At 44.2% G+C, this 22,473-nt stretch overlaps 1 protein-coding gene across 4 annotated transcripts; it reads right to left on the bottom strand.

Moving 5' to 3' along the window:
- Positions 1–5,444: 5,444 nt before the first annotated feature.
- Positions 5,445–22,167, bottom strand: TRA2B (transformer 2 beta homolog). 4 transcript variants are annotated; one of them, XM_040357091.1, is made up of 10 exons: positions 22,040–22,165; positions 13,927–14,072; positions 13,644–13,815; positions 12,586–12,663; positions 10,461–10,649; positions 8,481–8,596; positions 7,556–7,648; positions 6,877–6,942; positions 6,549–6,622; positions 5,445–5,858 (listed from the first exon to the last, which is right to left on the bottom strand). In XM_040357091.1, the coding sequence occupies exons 1-10, from the start codon at positions 22,073–22,075 to the stop codon at positions 5,848–5,850; spliced, it is 981 nt and encodes a 326-aa protein (XP_040213025.1). In that variant the 5' UTR covers positions 22,076–22,165; the 3' UTR covers positions 5,445–5,847. The 4 variants fall into 4 exon arrangements, with proteins under 4 accessions (XP_040213025.1, XP_040213026.1, XP_040213028.1 ...); XM_040357092.1 differs by having other exon boundaries at positions 13,653–13,815; XM_040357094.1 differs by lacking the exon at positions 12,586–12,663 and having other exon boundaries at positions 22,040–22,167.
- Positions 22,168–22,473: the final 306 nt, after the last annotated feature.

Below are 22,473 nucleotides of genomic sequence, written 5' to 3'. Positions count from 1 at the left end.
AAGGGAGCAGGACCTCCAGCAGCCTCTGTCCTCGCCGGACCGAAGAGGAGAAGCACCCGAACTTCACCCGCGCGTCAGGGGAGAAGTCGGGTCCGCCTCTGGAGGATCACCTCCTAACCTAAAACACCGGTATGCTCAAAAACAATCCACCTTCCCCGCCTGGGGAGAGAACAGCACACCCCTGGTTCCCTGCAGCGCTTCCACCATGGCCGGAGGAAACACTACAACTGAGGCCATGGTGGAAGGGGGCGGAATTTATAGCATTGACTGCAGTGTTTCCTGGGAAGTGGGTGGAGCTGCGCTCTCTCCAGGTGCTGTCCTGAAAGACGAGGTGAGAAAAATCACTTGGGGGAGGTAAAGGAGGGACCCTGCTTATGATGAGGCTCCTTAACCTTCCCAGATTGCGGGAGCAGAGTGCTCTTGCCCCCTGTAGCATCTATAATGATGTCAACCAGGGACGCCCCAAAAGGCCATACACTCTTCAAGGGCAAGTCCTCCTAAGGACCCTTTAGAGGTTTGGTCCGCAGACCAACACTTTAGCCACACAAGGTGGCATAGTACCACCAGAGGCCCTGGAGATCAAGGGGAGCGTATCCAGGGCCAATTCACAGACAAACTGCAGGCCCTGCACCAACTGGTCAGCCAGTCCCACACAGCGCTCAGGAGCATTATGCACCTCCAGCTCCTGGGTCCATAAAGGCGGGAGCCCCTTCCACAGGTAACGTGGTAGACTTGTTCAGTCTGGACACGGGGGGAGGACTTTTTTTTTTTTTTTAAGTCTTCCTCAAAAGGATAACGGACCGCAAAGTATTTTGGTACAACAAAAACTTTCTGCGGCCGAACCCATTCCTTGTACATTATTTTGTCCAGGTATGGAACGCAAGGAAACTTTTTGCGGTGCGAGGCTGTTTGCGGAACCCAAAAAGGATAAGTTTTCAAGTATCCTGCACCGTAGTGATAAAATCTCCAACAAAACGCCTTATCAAGCGCTGACCCTGAAGCAGAGTCATTCTCACTGACCGTGTGGGCCAAGCCTGCAACATCTGACATGACAGAACCAGAGCCAGCAGCAGGGTGCAAGGAGGGGTTTTTTTACCCCCTTTTGGCCATTTGTCACTTCAATCCTGGCGATAAAACGCCTAAGGGACTGCCGTATGGGCTCTACAGAGACTGCAGGGGCACTAAGGGTTAACTCAGGCATGGTTGGGGTAGAAGCCTCTGTTCAGACTCCATGTGGACCCACCGCTTATGCCTCCTTAGTACTGCAAGGCAGACACCCACCGGTCACCCTCCCGGTTGCAAAACAGAGGGCAGGCGACCCCCAGGGAACTCACCACCCGACCCGGTTGTAGTGTTAGCTGAAGTGCTGGCTGCGCTGTCCCTCAGGAAGCTATTCGCGGGCTTTTACAGGCACTTGAGGCCAAGACTGCCGCCGTATGCAGGAAACAGCATGCGGGCCACAAGAAAATGGCTGCCGACCTATACACACCGCATCCGCGGCAAAATGGCGGCCATACACGTGTTTAAAACACACAGTGACACAGCAGAAAGACACAGCCCAGCACATACAGCAACTCCCAACAATAACAGCACCTTACAGTACATGCTCCCCGGTAGTGACAGAACCCCAGGAGGGCCCCACCCTTACAGCCGCCACCCAGCATGGGGAAGGAGGGAGAGGAAAGCAGGGCGGACTCTCATTCGACCTCCACAAGGAAAGCACCAGCCATACCACCTTGCCAGGGCAAGGGGCCACTACTTACCCGTCCTGCAACCACCAGCTGGAGGCATTCCGACAGAACCAACGTCCGCTAAACGGCATGGCTGTCGGCCAGACACAATGCGACAAAGCCATAAAGACCGGTCATGTGTGCCCTGGAACATGTAGTTCCCCGGCCACCCCTGGAGCAACCGGGAACTACGTTGTGGATGACCCAGAGCTGAGGGCCGGCACACGCTCAATGGCCGAGCATGGGGAGACTACAAGGATCAAGATCCAGCCTGTCACCCAGTCGGCAGTTGATAGAAGATATCAGGGACAAAAATGCAGGAACAAAACAAAACAAAAAAAATATCGCAAAAAAATTCCTGAGTACATGGACTCCAGAAGGCCATGTCTACTCCTGAGGCTAGGCAGGAAAAAAAAAAAAAAAAAACTGAAGCTGCCGAGTCAGAGTGGGTTATACCCGGGGAACCACGCCCCCTGGGAGGAGCAGTACTGAAAAATGTTTTAACACTTGAAGTGCTGTTTTTTCTGTCTAGTCTCTCCTGGAAGGATATAATACCCTAAGGTCAATTGCTGCCGTGTCCGTCCATGAACGGAAGAGAAATACATGTTTTGGCAACAGCCCTTCTCTTGCAGTTGGAATTTATGGGCTGAGGACATTTAAAGGTGTAAAAGAATTTGGATCCAATGCAGGTGAATTTTTGGAAACATAAGGATTTTACAGGTAAAATATGTTGAGAAAATCCTGAGTACATCATGGGACACAGTTAGCCCAATACTCATTACCTACTAGGTTATACACCTTCTCTAGGTGAATGGACACTGGTAGACAAAGTCTTAGACCGGAAGTCCACCTATAAATAACCCCTCCCATACAGTAAGTACATGCATTTTGTAGCAAGCCCAGAATCATCAAAAAAATAAAGTCCCAATTCAAATGAAAGGCTGACACCACTTTTGGCAAAAGGGATGGAACAGGTTATAACACAACCCTGTCGTAGTGAAGGATCAAGTATGGTTCCTGCATTAAAGGGCCGCCAACATGACACCCTTCTAGCCGAGGTGATAGCCAACTTCTGTGACAGCAAGTCTAATGGAATTTCCTTTATGGGCTTTAATGGTTGTTTCTGTAACAGACAGCACAAAGTTCAAGCCCCAAGGACACATAAGTGACCTAATGATGGGGGGCAAACAAGTTGCCCACCCACATAAAGGTTCAGACCAGCGAATGGGAGGCCAACAGCCTTTGGAAGAATACTGATACTTGACCTCCGATTGTTCGCAAAGCAAATTAGATTTCTACAGCAGACTGTAGAAAAGAATTGTCCCAATCACGTATTTTTGTGGATGCCATTTTATGGCTTCACACCAAGCAATCTAAAATAAATCTTCCAGACCTTATGATAGCTCTTCCTAGTGACAGCTTTTCTAGTATTCACTAGGGTAGACAACACTGGTCCCAAGAGGTCACGGTCCTTTAACACCCTGGCTTCAATAGCCATGCCGTCAACGTTAGACTGTAAATTGGGGTGGAATTTAGAACCTTCTTGAGACAGTAGATCAGGGCGACGTGGAAGTGTTCATGGCCTGTCTATCGTCAGTCTCACAATCTCCAAGAACCAGGACCTTCTCACCTTGTAGACTGTTTAAAAAAAAAACACAAACACCCTGTTTTTTTTGGGGGGGGGGGGGGTAACTTCTCAGACTCTACCAGTGTCCATTGACCTAGAGATGGCATATAGCCCAGTAGGCAATATTAAATGTCCCATTATTGATGGAAAATAAAAAAATATATATAATTATTTTTAAAGTAGATAGGACTCAAATCTGTCTACAGAAAACAAAGCACTTTTATCTTTCAGAGAACTCAGGATATGCTTACCACTGCCAACCTCAAGCTTCACTAAAGGGTCTCTAGCAGTGATGGGCAAATAACATTTCTTCCAAAACACCTAGGCTGCTGGTGTTAAAGGGATTTGAGCTAGGAGCAGCTGTTCCCCTTGGAGTAACCTCAGATTGCTCTGGGATTTCAAAGACACATTCACATTTCAAAAAAGGTTTCACAGCCTTCAAGAAAGTTTTCTCTGCTGTGACTAGGATTTACAATCCTGTTTTATGGCACATTCTGTTCAGGAAAAAAAAAAAAAATCTAAAGCCTCATAACACGTTTAGACTTCCAATGAACTTTTGTGGATTTTGCTCCGAATGGGCGCCCTTTGGGCAACTTCTATTGTCTGATCTGTAGCATTGGTTCCGAGCATGATAATTTGTACTTTTGTACACACGATCGGATTTGCCGACGTAGGACATTTGTTGCCAGAAAGTTTGTCTTCTCACAGCGAACATGAAAAACAATGAAAAAAAAACTATGAAAAACAAAAAGGTTTGTCCGATGAAGCGTACACGGTTGGATTGTCCACTAAAACATGTCCGTCGGGCAATGGTTAAAAAATCTGATCGTGTATATGGGCCTTAAAACAGCTTACTTCTGAACACAATGATTAGGACATCCCATTACTCAGATAAAGATGGGCATCGTGGAAAGTCCCTGAAATCACTAGACCTTTAAAAAACTTCTACAGCCCTTACAAAATTCTAGCAGAAGAGAAATCAGCTGTCAAAGCTATAGTTCCAAGAGACAAAATGTTGGTTTTTCCTCAGCAAGACCAAGCTGACCCCAAAATCAGCACATATCATTCCAAGGCTTGAATAATCAGCAACGACTCAAGTTTTACAGTATGTTCCCTCCACCCCCAGATCATTGTCTGCACTTAATTCTCAATTGTTTAATATTTGAAAACAAAAGATTAACAGGGATCAAATTACACCTGCATGGTCCGTTTATAATAATTTTGTCCCACCCTTTCATATCTTTATTCTGTTTTGAGCACATCATAGCTGGAGCTAGGCATACTATGGGTTTTTGACCCTATGATTCTCTGCAAATCTGCACAAAGCCTTCTACAATCTGCAAAGGGTCATCTGGATCGAGTCACTGTCTGCCCACACTGCAGTGACCAAGCTACAGCCAACTCCCCACAACTGGATCAGTTATACAGCAGGGGAAGCAGTAAATACTGACATAGTTCCACAAAAGGTTACCTTAGTCAGGTGCTTGTTGCACGCCCAAAATAGATCTCGAATCCGATGCAGAGACCAGTTTTATAACAGAGTCTTGCTCTGGTGCGAGGGAAACAGTCACTAAGCATTTTGCAGGCAGAGCAAACATTCACGTAACACTTTCTGGGGCAGGGGGCAAGCCCCAAATGTAAGCATGGGCCGTCACCTAGCCCTGGTGTTATTTGAGGTTTGTGAGGAAGATTAACCCACAGGTCAGTTATAGGCATTGCCAACAGCATTTTGGGTTCAGATACAATCATCACATGATGCATTTGTAATGCAGCTTTTTAATGATCATGATATACAAATATTTTGCTACAAAAAGGCAAATATTTAGCATTTCAAGAATATGCAAAGATGCATCCAAACAGATGTTTAACCTTGCACTACCCATACTAAAACAAACCAATTTCATCTTACACCTCAATGTCATCTATTTGAAAAAAAATATATAATTATTAGGTTGCAGTGGTTTTACATCCAAGTCCACAATGGCAAAAAGAAACATATCCTGCAAGTCTAGGCACATATTTGGAAACAGGAGTTTCCCTATTTACAGTTATGTGAATGAGAACACAAAAGTAAATGACTAGGAAGGTACCAAAGGCCTATGTTTATTAATTCCTGCCCACACAGATTTTATCACCCTAATTTATGAATGCCATAAAGTGGATGAGAACTATTTGAAAAAAAATTGGGCAAATATATAAGGTGAAGTGGATCATAAAGAAAAAAATATTTTTCAAAGACATTTATTTTTAAAAAGTAGTTTGAGGAAAATTGGTAATCACAAGTCAAACCATTTAAAAAATACATGCAAAACCTCTGCAAAAATTGAAATCACGGGTTTGTCTACATGGAGCAGGGAAAAATAAAAATTAAACAAAACTACTAGAACTTTTCTCACAAAAAGCAGTTTATAACATACATCACTTGTAAGCATTACTGTATGCACAAAAACATTTGCTTCATATTTCAGATGGTTGAATCCATTTCAGCTTTCAGTATCGACCTAAAAAAACAAAAACACACATTAGTTTAACACGAGAGTTTACCATGCCTAGAAATTGAAAAAAAATCATTAAAAACAAATTAGCCAACATGTCTTTTGAACACCAAGATTCTCTCCCCCTCCCCATAAAGATTAAGGGAAGGACTAGTCTCCTGAAAAACAATTTCCCCACCCAGTATCCCCGTTTTATCAAAATACCTATATTATCTCAATGAGACTAGTGTGCAATTTAATGCCATAAGAGATGAACAGTTGCAAGTGAACTTGATCCAGCCTATTAAAGAAAAAATACACACACCCCTAATGCAGGCTTGAGCTAGTTGTCCAGAATCTGTTACAATGCATTTGACAGGCAGGTTCTCTCACCTCCTCAAATGCCCGATTTAACTCTGCCACATTACTGCACTGCGATCGCATGCAGTTGTGGCATGGCCCCTTTGATCTTCATGGGTGTGTGGTACCACTTTTTAAACCCAGTTAAAAATGCTGCAGCACCAAAGCAAAACATATTGGCCACGGCATGTGAACAGCACACCTATCTGAAAAAGACCCAGTTCAGTGTCCCCCCCCCCCCCCCCCACAGTGGGCATGGCTTAAAGTAAACTCGAAGTTGAAAGCTCAATGTACAGTCAGACATAAAGGAGGCCATCACAGGACACAAACCTAACAAACCAAAATTGCTAAACTTACGTGGAGAATAGGAACGTGATCTGGATCGAGATCTATATCCACCTCGGCTGTAGTACGGTGATGGAGATCGCCTCCTAAATAAAAACAAATATGCATTACATACACTTGGAGGTGACAAATAATTGGAGGTTATAACATGTTGAAAAAAGGCGAGATGGTGACTAAATTGCAGGCAAGCTGTAAACATTAAAAGGTGCTCATACAATTAGCTTCAGCCAACACATATTCAGAGCTGCACTGAATGGTTCTCCATTTTCTTGTTTCACAGAATTCTGTTTGTTTCAATAACAAAATTAGAAAGGGGCAGGAGGTAAGAAAATGTACTTGCCTAGAAAACTGGTCCCGGTCCTGTCCACCACGCCACCCTCCACCGCCGCCACCACCTCCACCACCCCTGAAATACAAATACACAGTACAATAAATATTTACATGCAATAGACTACCATATGAAATGGTTTTACAGGATTCAAAGTGAGCTTGTTTATCAATGCTAGGTGATGCAACAGTTTAAACAGTAGAGAAGGCTTGTAGTTTTAATACACCCCCCCTCGCAACTGCTGCCCGACTCCCACCTGCACCTGATGCTACAGAGCGAGGGGGCACTGCTACATGCAGCTGCTAGCTCCCCCACCTCCCCTTTATCTGCTGCTAGTATGGCGTTTATCAGCTTCTTTCCTAAAGGAATACAGACAGCGATCGCAATACTGATTACTTCTGTATTCATAAATCACTGAAACATTGACAAATGGGGGAGGGGAGGGACGGTGGCAGGTGTCAACGGAAGGGGTGGGACAAATCTAGATGGCAAGGTGGTACACAGGCAGTGCACCAAAGTACCATGTGATTCATTACAGTGACCTTTTGAAAATTTTTGAAAAGTGGTGTATGTATGACCTTTGTATCGATCCAGTGCAATTTCAGCCCGCTGAATCCCAGAAATGTGTTAGGTGTGAACTGGCTCTTAAGCCCCAAAAAAATATTTTTCAAATGCAAGTAACAGTACTAACCTGTAAGAGGATCTGCCGTAGTACTCTCGGTCATCATATCCTCCCCCTCTTTCGTATCCTCGGTCGTAATAATCTCTGCGACGTGAGCTTCCACTGGTTAAAATTAACAAAGCATTTTTTTTAAATGGTAAATTTTTGCACAACAAATAATAAAGTGTATATGATCTAAATCTGCCCTGAACCTACTCTTCTTGGGTTCCCCGCTGGCACTCCTGACTGCTCCCCCTGGCGAGTGCCTCCAAGCACTGCCGCCTGTGTCTATTGACTCCGCCCCACCCCTCAATACTGGCTTTGATTGACAGCAGCGGGAGTCATTGACTCCCGACTCAGAAAAACCAGCAACAGTAGCAAGTGAGAAGAGGGAAGAACTGAAGATGTGCATATCGCTGGATATGAGGATTTGGGGGGGGGGGGGGGTTATTGATGCATAAACCACAATCTTCATGCAAGGAATGCCTCAAGGTTAAAAAAGTTTAGGCTTTGGATCCGTTTTAAATTGATTAAATGTAAGTGTATAGTGCATCTGGCAGGCATTTTATATCTTACAATAGGTGTGCAAACCATAAACAGCATGCATACACTAGATACATCTTAAGCAACTGCTTAAGCTACAAGGAACATTTAATACTTTGTATGTTAGGGAACATTGGCTCCGGCTGCTGCCAGTGAGGCCAAAAATTGCACTGTGTGTGCACGTCAATGATGCACACAGTCTGGGCTCAAGAGCATGCCTCATAACAAGTGGGAATAACAGAAGCAGCAGCTCTGCGCAAAACCATAACAAAGTACATTTTTATTTTAAGCAAGAGGCCTTTAGACCTGCAATCACCATTTAAATGCAGTTTTCAAATCCACAGGGGAACATTTCCATAAGGAAGCATGGAGAAAATCGTTTTAACTAAATACAAGTGGTTGGAGTACTCACTATGTTGGTCTTCCCATGTATATTCCTGGTGTAGGGGTGTGGGGCCTTTTTGTAATTGAGAAATCTACACGTATGCGTCTTCCATCAAGTTCCATTCCATTTGCACGTTCCTTTGCCTAAAAGATTTACCACATTACATTGATTTGGAAAGCAGATGGGCGTTTTATTACTTCATATCATCATCAATTCAAACAATGTGGCCTGGCTAAAAAACACCACATTGAGGGAAGATCCTCAGTATCCCTCCAAAGAAATTTAAAGTCAGCAGCTACAAAGTGTGCGATGAGGCGTAAATGGGGAACTTCCCCATCTCGGCTTTAAAGCGGTAGAAAACTGGAAAAGAAAAAAAATCTCCTGGCAAATTTTATTATCTGCATCACATACTAGTACATAAGACATACCTACCGTATATACGCAAGTAATATTTTTCAGGGCTGAAAATAACCCCCCCCTCGGCTTATACGCGAGTCAGTGTACCTGAAGGGCTGCAAGCGTCCATTGTTTAAATGTCACAGCTTCCCCGGGTCCCTTCCGTGATGGGCGTTTCCCAGCAGACTGTTCAGCCAACCATGGATGTCCTCTCATCCTCGGACAAGAGGACATCCATGATAGGCTGAACACTGTCTGCTGGGAAATAGAGACCGAAGATGAGAAGATTTCGGTGATAGGATGCTGGGAAATCCCTATCACGGAACGGGACCAGGAAACTGCTACTTTTAAACAAAAAATGGATACCCGCAGCCTGTAAAAATTTCCAGGTACAACGACTCGGGCACAGTGAGGCATGCAATGGGCATTGACCCTCTTTTCCGCTTACAGTGGCTGCTGCATTCTAACCCTAGTCTTATACCCGAGTCAATTTTACCCCAAAAAACTGGAAGACTTGGGTACCTCGGCTTATACGATACCTGAAAAAAAATAAGCCCTCCAGCATGCTACAGTCACCTGATCTTTCTTACACGTTTGTGGGCTGTGGCCACTTGACTGGCCGAGCCGCGAGGACTTAACTTCGGTATCATGGCTCCATGGACAGCACACTGTCCATTTAGAGCGCAATGCACATGCACCGGTGACATCACTAGCACAGCTAAAGTGAATACCTCCTAAACAGTGCACGCTTAGAATAGATTTACTATGCCTTACCTGTAGGTAGAAAGGAAAAAACCTTTACCACAATTTTAATAGGTTAGGCACTATTCCATAAGGCGTTCAGCTCCAAATAATTTGCTGACTTTTAAAAAAAAAAAAAAAAAAAAAAGTGCCGCTACAATCCTATTTGATTGACAGCCTCCCGACCGTTGCATACATCGCGTAACCAGTTTCCGAAAGTAGCTGAACGTCGGTTGCGCAGGCGCCATATAGAGCCGTACCGATGTTCGGCAACTCGTGACGCGCTGTATGCGACCGTCGGAAGGCTGTCAATCAAATAGGAACGCCCAGTCCCGAAGACCATACCCGGAAACGGCGGAGAACATCTGTAAAACGGTAAGTACAGCATTGATTTTAAACAAAACACCCGAGTCTGCTTCCCATAATTAAGCCCAATCTAATGTAAAAAATTTTTTTACGGGTGAACTCCCGCTTTAAGCACTTACCTGTCCAGCGTGCCAGCCACCCGAGGCCAATCCATTCTCCAGATCGTGTGCCGGCGCCGCTAGCTTCTCTAAGGCAAACAGGCAGTGAAGCCTTGCGGCTTCACTGCCTGTTTGCTACTGCGCATGTCACGCGGCTCTTTGTGAATGGGCGGCTGTCCTCTGGGAGACAGTTCCCAGAAGACAGCATGCCCCATTTCCCAGGAGGCTACGCGAGGAGGAGAAGAGACGCTCACCACGAACGAGGAAGTGGCAGATTAGGACGATCTGCCTAGTCATTTCTGGTATGTAACGTTTTTCTGCATTTTTTTTAGGGTGGACCTCCGCTTTAACATAGTCAACTTTACAGAGCTGCCAGTGATTCAAGCAGCAACTTTTTATTCCTTACCTCTTTTGCATCTTCAACATTTTCAAAGTAGACAAATGAGAACCCCCTGGAACGTCGAGACTGCTGATCATACACAATGGATACATCTGCTATTGGACCATACTTTGAAAATACTTCTCTTAGATCTCGTTCCGTGGTGTAAAGACTTAGGCCAAACACGCCCAAACAGCAGTTGGGATCAGGATTTGCCTGGCGTGAGAAAACATTCAAATCTTAGCACTGCTCCTTTCTCACCAAAAACAAATAAATTCAAAAAGACAAACAAAATATGTCAGGAAAGAAATATAGGAGCTTGAACTGTGGAAGTGGTGCCCAAACAGGCAGACAAACAAAACTTGTATTGCCTGTTGTCTCCCTGCAGTTAATTATTTCCCAGCATGGAATTAGACCCTGGTCACACCTCAGTGTTATTTTTGGTGCTGCTCCAAAAACTCATGTTGAATGGGCCTCTCCACACAAGCAGCTCATGTACCAAATTTTGGCACTGAGTCAGGCACGTTTGACGTTGGGTTTTTGGCTGAGGTTTTCATGCATTTTGTCACACGTCAATCAGCAAAATTACATCATGCTTGGGGTGCCATTAATAGTGCCACTGCAAATGCGTTTTGTGATCCCAAAACACCTTAAAGATACTGCCGCCTGTAAGAATAATTAAGCAGCTGAACAGCTGTTGATTGTTCTTACAGTGCAGGGAATCACTGACAGAAAAATATCTGAAAGATGCCTGCAGCCATCCCCACTCAAAGCCCAGGAGGACATACTGCAGTAGGGAAGGTGTTAAAGTAGCAGCTGCAGTGGTTCAGAAACTACAGATCAACAAAATAAAGAAATATTGGAATCTCGCACAGCTATAGGACCGAAGACACAGGAAAAGCCTGAATTTTTTTTAAAGTATTTTTTCAGAGAACTGTTTGTTTAGGAACCATTTTTTAAAAGGGAGGATATACATTTACACCAGGGTCCTCTGTGGCCTTTAACATGCATCACATTACGACAATCCACACATTTGAAGGTGTATAAAAGCCAATGAGCGCTCCAAACAGAAGGTCCAAGCATGCAAAATGGTTTAAATATGGTTTTATGCGTACATAATATGTGGACCACTGATTGATGGATCTTTTTCGCATTCATTTTATTGAGTGTCGCATACAATTAAACCTTGGCGACTGTGCCCCTTTAAAGCCTTCCAAATCTCTCCATTACACATCAGCTCTAAAAAAACAAAAAACAAAAAGTGGGAGGGAACTTAAAAGCAGAGGTTCACCCTAAAAACATTTTTCTAACATTACATTGTGCTCACTTCCAACATTGACAGTTTGCCGATTTTTATGCTGTACATACCGTCGTATAGCTATTTTCCACCCGGCTTCCGGGTAGTGGCTCATTCCTATGCAGAGGCCAAGTTATTGACGTGATGACAAAAACTTCCCCCCGGCGCATCACGAGTTTCCGAAAGAAGCCGAACTGTGAGTTGGCTATACGGCGTCTGCGCATAGACGTTCGGCTTCTTTCGGAAACTGGTGACGCGCCTTATGTGCAGGGGGGGGGGGAAGATTTTGTCATTACGTCAATCACTTAGCATCTGCATAGGAATGCCCACTCCTGTGGGAGCCACTACCCAGAAGCCGGGGGGGGGGGGGGGGGGGATAGCTATACGACGGTATGTACAGCAAACAAAACAAAAAAAAATCAGCATACTGTCAATGTTGGAAATGAGCACAATGTAATGTTAAAAAAATGTTTAGGGTGAACCTCCGCTTTAAATAACCCCAAAACTCATTGGCTATTCTGCATGTTGGTGTGAAAAAAATTAAATCTTTGTACTTCATATCTTTTGTTTGGTAAGCTCATTGAATTTTGTGCTAATGAACCTTCAAATTTGGATGCCCCGATATAAGACGAGATAAAATTGTGTTGCGAGAATCTTTACTAGTCACTGGATTTGATTTACTAAACTTGAGGGCAAATTCTGATGCAGCTCTGCATAGAAAACCAATCAGCTTCCAGGCTTTGTCCAAGCTTAAGTGATTGTAAACTCAAATAGACAAAATTGATCTAGCCTCCATGTGTTCATTAAGCAGTGTGATGTGTGTGTGCACGCGTTTTTTTTTTCAATCCTAAATACCTTTTTGTCTTTGTGGTCAGAGTTCGCGTCATCTCGATCTGTATCCCGGTCCGAGTGGGAGGGGCCGAGATTTCCCTTCTGTTTTAGGTAAAGGGTATAGGTCAGTGAATGAAGGCTGAAGGAGAGGAGGAGAGAGGAAGAGGAGGGGGAGAGGGGGGAGCCGTGAGAGATAGTGTTCTCACTATGGAGCCGACAGGGAGAGAGGAGGGGGAGCTGCAGAGACACACACAAATAGAATAAAAGCTAGATGACGGAGAGACATATCCTGACCACGATCTCATGGCTCAGCCATGATAAAAATGGTCAGCTTACAGTGGGGAAGTCAAGACCAGGCAGAATCAACAGGTACAGCAGGAGATACAAAAAGGGCAAACAATTAGGCAAAAGCACTATGCTATAGCTCGTGCCTGAAAGAGTCAGGAGCATGATTTTTTTTTGGGGGGGCGGTAACAACCACTTTAAGTTAGAAACAGATTGGCTACCATGCACAGTTGCACCAAATTTCACACTCTACTTTTAGTAACCCAACCACATGTCGTCTTGCAATCCGACAGATGAGTCAACCCAGCCCATTTTCATTAGTTCTAGACCACCCATTTAAAATTTCTGCAGATGGCTCCACTAGCACTACACCAGTCGGGCTTTACTGTGTAACATGGCGTTATAGAAAGTTCTTTATGTCTAGCAAAACAGCACACACACACGGTGCATTACTGTAGTGCGGGGGTGAAAATGGAGCCAACATACAGTAGCAAATCTTGGCATTTTAAGTTCAGGTCTATTTTAAAAAGGTGCAAGCTGCTAGACTTTAAGCCTTACTATGCAAGAAAACTTGCTAGCCCCCAAACATAGGTTGTGTGCTGGGCGTCCTAGGACTTTACATGCCAAGCACTTGTTGCAGGTTAGTGGCCCATTGAGAAGTAATGGATAAAATTGCACCACAGTTTCACCTTGAAAATAAATGCAACTCAGCAGTGGCAACTCCTATATTTCTACTCCCAAAATATTACACACAACATTTGTGTATTGTAGTGAAAAGTGGTTATTCAAGATCATACCGAACTTACTCTACTCCCTATATGCCGCCTTCGATTTGACATGGGAGAGCGACTGTGGCTGTGACGTCTTCGGTAATCTCTACTATACGAGCGGCTTCTAGACCTTCTGTGAGACCTTGAACGAGTACGAGATCTTGTGTAATGACGTCGAGAACTTCTTCTTGACCTAGATCTACAGGGGGAGAAGAAAAAAAAAAAAAGTGAATGATCTAAACATGCTACCATTAAGAACGCATACATTTTTCTGTACCTCACAAAATTAGAGGCATCAGTAAAGGTGTACCTTGATTTAGACCTAGATCGTGACTTTGATCTTGAATGCCTGGACCCTTCTTTAGACCTTGATCGCGCAGGAGAACGAGTCGGGGAATGGCTTGCAGATTTGCCTGATCGACGAGCACTGCCGCTCCTTGAAGCAGATCGGGACTCCTGAATGCAAACAGATACATTTTTACTACAAACACTTACATAGTTTTAATATAGATCTATAAAAAAATAAAAAATAAACAAAAAAAAACTTGGAAGTTGAAATAAAACTCTGCTTTTAAAATAAGTCTATAAAAAGATGTCTTTGTGTCTAAATTTACATAATTTCCCCTTTGTTTACCCTGTATGCATTCTTAAACAGATAATGCATGCATTTATTCTGAAAAAATGTACAGGGACACAGAAACAGACTAGTAATTACTTAGCGTAGAGAATTATGACTCCAGTTTACTTCTTATCTTAACTTCATTTTTTATTTCATTTCTTATTTCATTTCTTATTTCATTTCTTTCTTCATTTCTTCAGTCATTCAAATTCTGACTTCTTTTTCATCTTCCCCACTTCATACATATTTCTCAATATTCTACAAGTAGGACTTCAGCTCTGACAATTAGCATGCATAGTTTTTTTCAAATTCAGCTTCACTTATTTCTGAGCTTCAAATAATTCTCATTTAAAAAACGTGTCAAATGACGACTTCTGTATTTTCCTTCTTCAATTTTAACCTTAACAGAAAAAGAACAGGATGGAGTTTAAATTCTTCAGGATCAAAACTCTGTGACAAGTGTTAAAACACGAAAGAAAGAAAATATACCTAAACGTCAAATCATCAGATTTGTTTTTCATATTTAGACAGTTTAAATTGTAATGTAATTTCTTTTAACTAAAAATCGATAGAGAATTTTAACTCCAATCAAAAAAAAAGGTACACTTTTCGTAATGTGAACCTGCCTAAAAAAATATTTTATTTCAGCAGGCTTGAGGGCCCACTTGCATACAATATATATATGTGTATATATATGAATTCTGTATGCCAGCAACTCACAATTACAGCTTCCAAAATCATAATTTCACAAAGCCAAGACATAAAAAAATTTAAGGTCCACTTTCTGTTATGAATGGGCACTGGTGGGTTGAACAGAGCTCTTGGCTTCATCTCACAAATTTCAATGAGATTACCCTACAGAGGCCTTGGGCTAATCAATAAGGCCATATCAAGGATGTCAGGAAGTTTCATCTGGTTCACCCAAAAAGTGTTTAATTTTCAGTTATTGAGAATGTATCGGGCAACTTTGTTATGCCAACTGTCAAAGCCAAACTACAGTATCAGAGAAAGCTGGAAGGTGTTCCTAAGATTTTAAACCCCCCCCCACACACAGTAATTTACAGAAACAGGTGCACTGATAAAGTGTTTTGGGGTGCCATCTGAAGTGAATGGCACCACAGAGCATCAACACTTGGGATGAATGGGCCCTTACACCAGCTCAGTCCACTGAATATTCATTTTCTTTGTTGTTAGCGAGACAAACTGGGGTTCTACTATTATGCAGTGTGCCGAGAGGCCTAGACCAGGCTGTATGGCTTGATCTGTTCTCTATGGGGGAGTCCATTAACCAACTACAATTTCAGCAGGAAAAATCCTCATGAATTTCAGCTGTTTTTTAGTTTTCCTCAAGTTTAGCTTTCATAGTTTGAGAAGCTGAAGGAGCTCTTTCCATGCCTGTTGCTTCAATAAACTGGCTGAAAAAAAAAACAAAAAAAAACACATAGCCTATACAGTAAAATGGCCTTATTTTGTTGGATGCTTCATCATAGCCCCTTAAGCTTTAGGTGCTGAAGTATATGTAGTTCTCCAAGCTTGTCAAGACTTGGGGGCCCTAGAACCAACTTAAAATGCAGGCACAAAAGTACAAAAAACAAACTGTATTTTAAATTGGGAAATTAATCACACCAGGAAGAGTGGATTCCCTAGCGCAGGCAATTATTTGCTCTATTGCCACATCATAGCTCTCTTCTGGTAAGATTTAATTACTGCCTGATGGCTCATCTATATCTGCACTCACCTGTTCCATCGTCAAGCAATGCTGCCACCCGATGCCTCGCTCCTCTCCCGCAAGTGTGGGCACCCAGCTGTGAGCTTGCGGCTTCACAGCCGGGCACATATGCGCGAGTCATTCTGCGCTCTGTCAGTGGGCAGGCAATCTTCTGGGATCTGACATGTCCCAGAAGATTGGCGGGAGGGATTGCCAAGGGGGAGGGGAGGCGTCACCCAGAAAACATAAGTGGGACAGGAAGTCCCTCTCAAAACCAGGCATCCCACTCACCTCCCCCAAAAATGACATGCCAATTGTTGCATGTCAGGGGGCGAGGAGTACTTAATCCGTAGTTCTACCCAAAAGTGGAACTTCTACTTTATGTACACTCACAGGTACAGACATCACACACAGCCACAGTATGGCCTGGAAGAGGAGGAGCTGCCAGCCAGGAGTTGTGAAGAGGCAACGTTGCCGCCAGCCCACCTAAACGTATGTGGATTACTGTACAGTACTATAACACTTCACTCCCAACTCCCCCTTACAGGTAAATAACATGCTCATAATGTAATGCATATTTATGTTATAGGAAGATTGTTGAAATAAAGGATCTGACAACCGGGCCTTCCAAGGTTTTGTTCCGATTCACAGACCTGGGTTTTTAAACTATGCTCTGGGTGTGATGAATGCATTTCTTGACAGAGCTTGCAGAAAGAATCTCCAGTTACTTGCGAAACGTCACCTTTAGCTTAACAATGACTAACCTAGCAACACGGATAAAAAAATTTCATGCACCTTCCCATGTAGTAAACATGTGTGAACGTGCAATCTTATGTAATGGTACAGTCAAAGCCACACATTTACTGGAAAACTCCAGTCAGGGATTCTCTGGCTTTGATGCAAAAAAAAAAAAAAAAGTACCTACAGAGAAATGGTAAAAAAAAAAAGGTCTTGACTGCAATTCTAAATAAGTCCTAAAAATCAAAACAATTTTTCAATTATCCTTAATCTGTACATTTTTAGAGGGCCTCCGTCAGTGCCTGCTCAGCAGATGACAGGTCCATTCCTGCCTGTACAGAGCAAACAGCCTGCAGTTCCCCATGGAGGGGCACGATTGACTGCTATCCAATCGGACAATGGGGAGCAGATCCTCATCCATCCGTTTTTGGCAAACAGGATTGGATGTTGGCGGATGTCAACCAGTGCATGTAGGTTGACATCCACCGCTCTATTTAGGGCAATGGAGGGTATGCCTAAAAAACTGACAGGCAGACCCAATTGTTTTGCTGTGTTCAATGTGAAAAATGCCCAAATGCATACAGCGGGCTAGAACTAACCATGCTTGAAGTGTTACTAAACCCACAACAGTAAAATCAGTCTGTATATGCAGCATAGCATGCTTGTTATACTCACTGTGGAATTCTCTGCATTGTGTTTTATCCTGCATGCACAGATCGGTACTCCCCCTCCCGCACTGTCTATCTGGGGAAGGCCAGCTAACACAGGCAGAGTAGCCGACCTGCACATGCTCAGTTGTATCTTGTGATGGAGAGCACATTTTACTTGATCAGCGATAGCCAGGTCACATGATATCACACATGTGGGCGTGTATACAGGCTGAAGTTGAAATCTCCTTCCTGGACTCGGCACTGGAGAAACTCTGCAGTTTGTGACGTAACCATGGTATACAGATCATCCAGAAAAGGTATATAGTGGCAGTATTTGAATGTAAAAAGATGATTTACAAGCTGTTGGGGGTGACCTTTTTTCATATTACTGGGTTTAGTAACACTTTAAGGACCTGTTCCCACTGTTCTGTTTTCTTGTTGCCCAAATCCAGTCATGCACCTGTGAAACAAGCATGCAACTCAAAATAAAAAATGCAACTGCAGTGCGTTTTTGATGTGCTTTCCAGTTATTTCAATAGAGGTGCATTTTTAACATGCAGGACATTTAAAAACACACTGCACCCACAGTGCATTGGTGTGAAGGGTTATATAGGATTTAATGGGATACATTTTTCATGTATTTGTGTTCCACTTTTTAAACACCAAACTCACAACAAAAACTGATCCCATCCCCCTTGTAACACCAATACCAACAACCCTGCAGAAGGAAGAGGCTTATACATTCTCAGGGTGCTATGGTCAGGTGATCAGTTTTGGAGGAATAGGGGGACAGCCACCAGAGACCCCATAATAAGCATATGGGCAATGTCACTACACAGGCATTCCATCCATTGTTTGCATACTCTGCCCTCTGCGGAGGTCACATGACCAGAGTGCTCCAAGAGCAAGTATAAGCATCTTCATTTTACAGGGTAGGTCGTAAAAAAGTGTTAGAAGCATTTTAAGCCTGGACTTCAATGTTAAAATAAGGTAGGATATACCTTATCGTGCCAGAAATGCAGCTCCATGCCGGATCATAGGCTCCCACACGCATGCAAGTGACGTCATAGCGGCTCTAGCCACTCAATGTCGGAGCCCGCAAACACGGAACGCTGAGGCAATATGTCACGCCCCTCAGCAGTGGCCGGGCGATGCATACTAGCTCATTATGCCTTGGTCTTGCAGGGTTTTTTGGCCATACAACTGCTTCAAGATACACAATTTTACAAACTAGCAAAACAATGCTATAAACCAGGCACTGCCAAAAAAACATGTTCATCCATCCATGAATCATTTAAATCATATTTATACAACAGACTAGAACCACAAATGGGTTGTGTTTACAAGAGAACTATGGTCAAAGGCCATACTTTTCTTCTTAGAGAAAGGAGCGCACTTGGCCCTGCACACAATATCGCATGTTCAGACCATTATTTTCTGCCAAAACACTGCTGCGCCTGGACACTTCGTGGTTTTTTCCCTACCTCTAAACACCTCTGTGTGCATGGACACGTAAACTAGGATGGGGCGTTTAGAGGCGGGGGGGGGGGATCTGCTCCTAGTAGCAGCTGAAAAACCATCTGGTGTACAAGTGGCCTGAACTGAAAGTAATGCAAAATCTGGAGCCTTATTCTGATTGTAATACTTAGTGGGTTATGGACCTAGAAACAATTACTATTCGGGTAGATCTAAACCTCCCTTGCTTCTGAACCCCCAATCCTCATTTAGATCACGGCCTGTTGCAACCCCATTTTTTCAGGGGCCAAAAGTTCCCTGAAAGTGCACAGTTTTTAATCAATTTGTTTCAAAAGCATTCGTGTTGGGTGCTTGGTTTTTTTTTATATTGCTTTACAGGTCTGGCTGTAGCCCAAGGCCTTGTTTACACAGAGCCCACATAGCCACATGCCTGTCTTGTGTCTCTCACCCCATTGCCTTCAATGGGGACACAGCTACTGCTCCCAATTCAACATCTGTGCGGGTGACCCTGAACGTTACACTGGGAGCAGCCACTGAATTCCAGCTGACAGCAATGAACACCTGTGCATCCTCATAGGGTAAACATTGCCCTCATTGGGTCCTGTGTGAACACGGCTTACCAAGTGTTTAACCATCAAGTACTTATTTTGACAACATTTTTCACATGAGACCAAAAATTCCTCACAGCATTATTTCCTTTACTAGTGTCTACAATGAAATGTTATCTACACTTTTAGGGGAGTTACATTCACTTCTCTTAGCAGGACACTCCCTGCCTCACCACTCAGATGGAGGGAGAGTTACCAAGACTGGTGCAGCTGTGCATAGTAACCAACTAACTTCACATTTGACAATAAAAGCTAGAAGCTGATTGGTTACTATGCACAGCCGCAACAAATTCTGTGTGCACCAGTTTTGGTGAATCTTTATGTAAAACAAAGTAGATCAGCGAGTTGTTTTCTTCACTTCCCCATGTCTATAAAATGGAGGAATAAACTCCAGCCTGAGGTTTCATTTCCATATACCATCAGGAATACAGTTTTATGGACAGTCATGGCTATACATACAGCAGATTTATCCTCCATTAACTGCTTGCCGACCAGCCGCCACAGTTATACGGAGGCAGGTCGGCTCTGCTGGGCGAGATCACATAGCTATACGTCATCTCGCCGAGCAGCCATTAGGGGCGCTCACATGCCTCCCCCCGCTCTGGTGGGCACAATCGCCGCCGGGCACCCGGGATAGCTCGTTACAGAGCAAGGACCGGGAGCTGTGCGTGTAAACACACAGCTCCCGGTCCTGTCAGGAGAGAAATGCCTGACCGTCTGTTCATACAATGTATGAACAGCGATCAGTCATTTCCCTAGTAAGTCCACCCCCCCTACAGTTAGAACACCCAGGAAACATACTTAACCCCTTTCCCTTTTTACGCTAAATAAAACACCTACAAACCGGCCTGAAATAGCCTCTGCCGTTTCTCCAGTGTGAAAGCCCTCACAGTACGCTAGCGGGATCGCTCCAAAAGTCCTGCTAGTCACATCTTTGGAGCGGTATGTCTACCACTCCTCCACCGCTCCTTCCCATTGAAAGCAATGGCAAACCGCAGCTTTACCGCTGCCAGTATTAACCCTTTTCCAGCCACTAGCGGGGGGGGGGGGGGGGGGTAAAACCGCAAGGCTAGCAGCCCGATACTGCCTCAATTCCAACGGTAAAGCGACCGCCACTGCACCTCCCGTCCCAGTGTGAAAGGGGCCTAAAGCTGGACACTATACAACTTGTTGCTCGATTACCTTTAGATTTACCTTAAACTATGTAGTGCTATAGCCTGACTGACAGCATACAAATTGAAAGCATTTAGGTTTGACCTTATATTATATGGTTTTGATAAAGCTAAAGAAAAAAAACGCACTACGAAGGAAAATTGTATAGTGTGTATCCAGCTTAAGACCCCTTTCACACTGGAGGTGGTTTTCAGGCGTTTTGGCACTAGAAATAGCCTCTAAAAAGCGCCTGCAAACTGCCGCCCATTCGTTACAATGAGGTCCATCACACTGGTCCTACAAGCAGCGTCTTTGGGACGGCTTGAAAGCTCAGTATACACCGTCCCTGCCTATTGCAATAAATGGAGCGGCGCTTCATAAGTGCAACACTGGAGATTTTAACGATTTTAACCCCTTTGTGGTAAAAATGGCCCACTATCTGCCAAAAAGCATTGCTTAGACAGCGGTAGAGCACCGCTAAAACAAGCAACACCTTATCGCCAAAGAGCAGAGCTGGGAGAGTGAAAGCAACCTAAAGCCGGGAAGGATTACACAGGATCTCAGCTATCTGGGGCTGCCTTATGCTGGTCATACACCAGGCAAAAATATATATATACACACACACACACACACATACATATATATATATATATATATATTTTTTTTTAAACCGGTTTAGAAAAACAGTTGTAAGAGCAAATATCGCCATTGTGCAACTGCAGAATATCAAACGAGAAATCCTTCATCGCATATGAATCAGTTTCTCATTGGTTTGACTCTTGCGCCTCAGTCACATATGCGCAGTATGAACCGTTCAATTCTTAAATGGAGAGAAGCACATTAACCTTTAAATTTATCAGCCAAAGTTAACCCAAACTTTGTTTTTTGGCTCAAAAACGTCATAACCAAATTGTGCCCATAAACTGGAGAGATTTTCTAACACTTCCTCGTGTAGTGAAGAGATTTCTCCTCACTTCCTGTGGTGGGGACACAACAAAGCCTCACACAGCCGTCTAATATCTCCCACCACACACAGCTGGCCATGGAGCTCTCTGAGGCATAATGAAGGTGTGAGGAGAAGGCCTGGAGGTGGAAGGATGGAAGGCGGTGAAGGCCTCTTAATGAAGAGTCCCGGAACTCCGCCATGTCGGCGCACTGAGGAGCCATCTTATGTCCGCTCAGCACACAAAATGGCGGCGGACTCGCATCACACAGCGAGCCCGGCCTTCGCACCACACCGATCCCTAATACCCACCACACCCGGATGACCACCATAGGAAACCCCGCCGCTCAAGCCCGGGGATACACAGGCATTTCCCCTTTCCGGATTATCTCCATGTGCCGCCCATCACACGGATATCCATGTCCCGCTCACCAGCCAGCATGGAAATCCCCCTCCGTACTGCGGAGATCCCATCCCCCGTGTAGCCCCGGACTGAGGTAAGTACACGCCACAAACACTCATTACTAACCCGATCGGCATAGTTCTGCTCCCCGTTGTCGCTCATCTTCGCTGTCCGATGTCAGCCAGCCAAGAACAGGAGCCCAAAGACACGAGCCTGCTCAGGACGGCGCGATAATAAGCGGGGAGGCTGAGGAAAACCTTCCACTCCTCCCACTTCCTCCCTCCCGTCCTATCAGCGCCCTCCTTCGCTGCTGTCCTCTTAGCTCCTCCCTCTGTTACTGCTGCCCCGTGGGCTTCCGTATTGTGCACGAATCTATCAGTCTTCTATTCACACCCTCATTTTTATTGTAGAATTATAAGGCAAAGTAAAGGAAAGAAATATCCTCTATCAAAAAGTTGTCACTGTTTGCCTCCCATTGCAGAGACTTTCCTTTACTTCCTGTCCCAAAGCCAAACAGGAAGTGAGAGAAAATTGAGTATTGTCTGTGATACTTTTTTTAT

This window comes from Rana temporaria, chromosome 6 (assembly GCF_905171775.1).
Source record: "Rana temporaria chromosome 6, aRanTem1.1, whole genome shotgun sequence".
NCBI classification, from domain to species: domain Eukaryota; kingdom Metazoa; phylum Chordata; class Amphibia; order Anura; family Ranidae; genus Rana; species Rana temporaria.
This window is presented reverse-complemented; position numbering and strand designations above follow the sequence as displayed.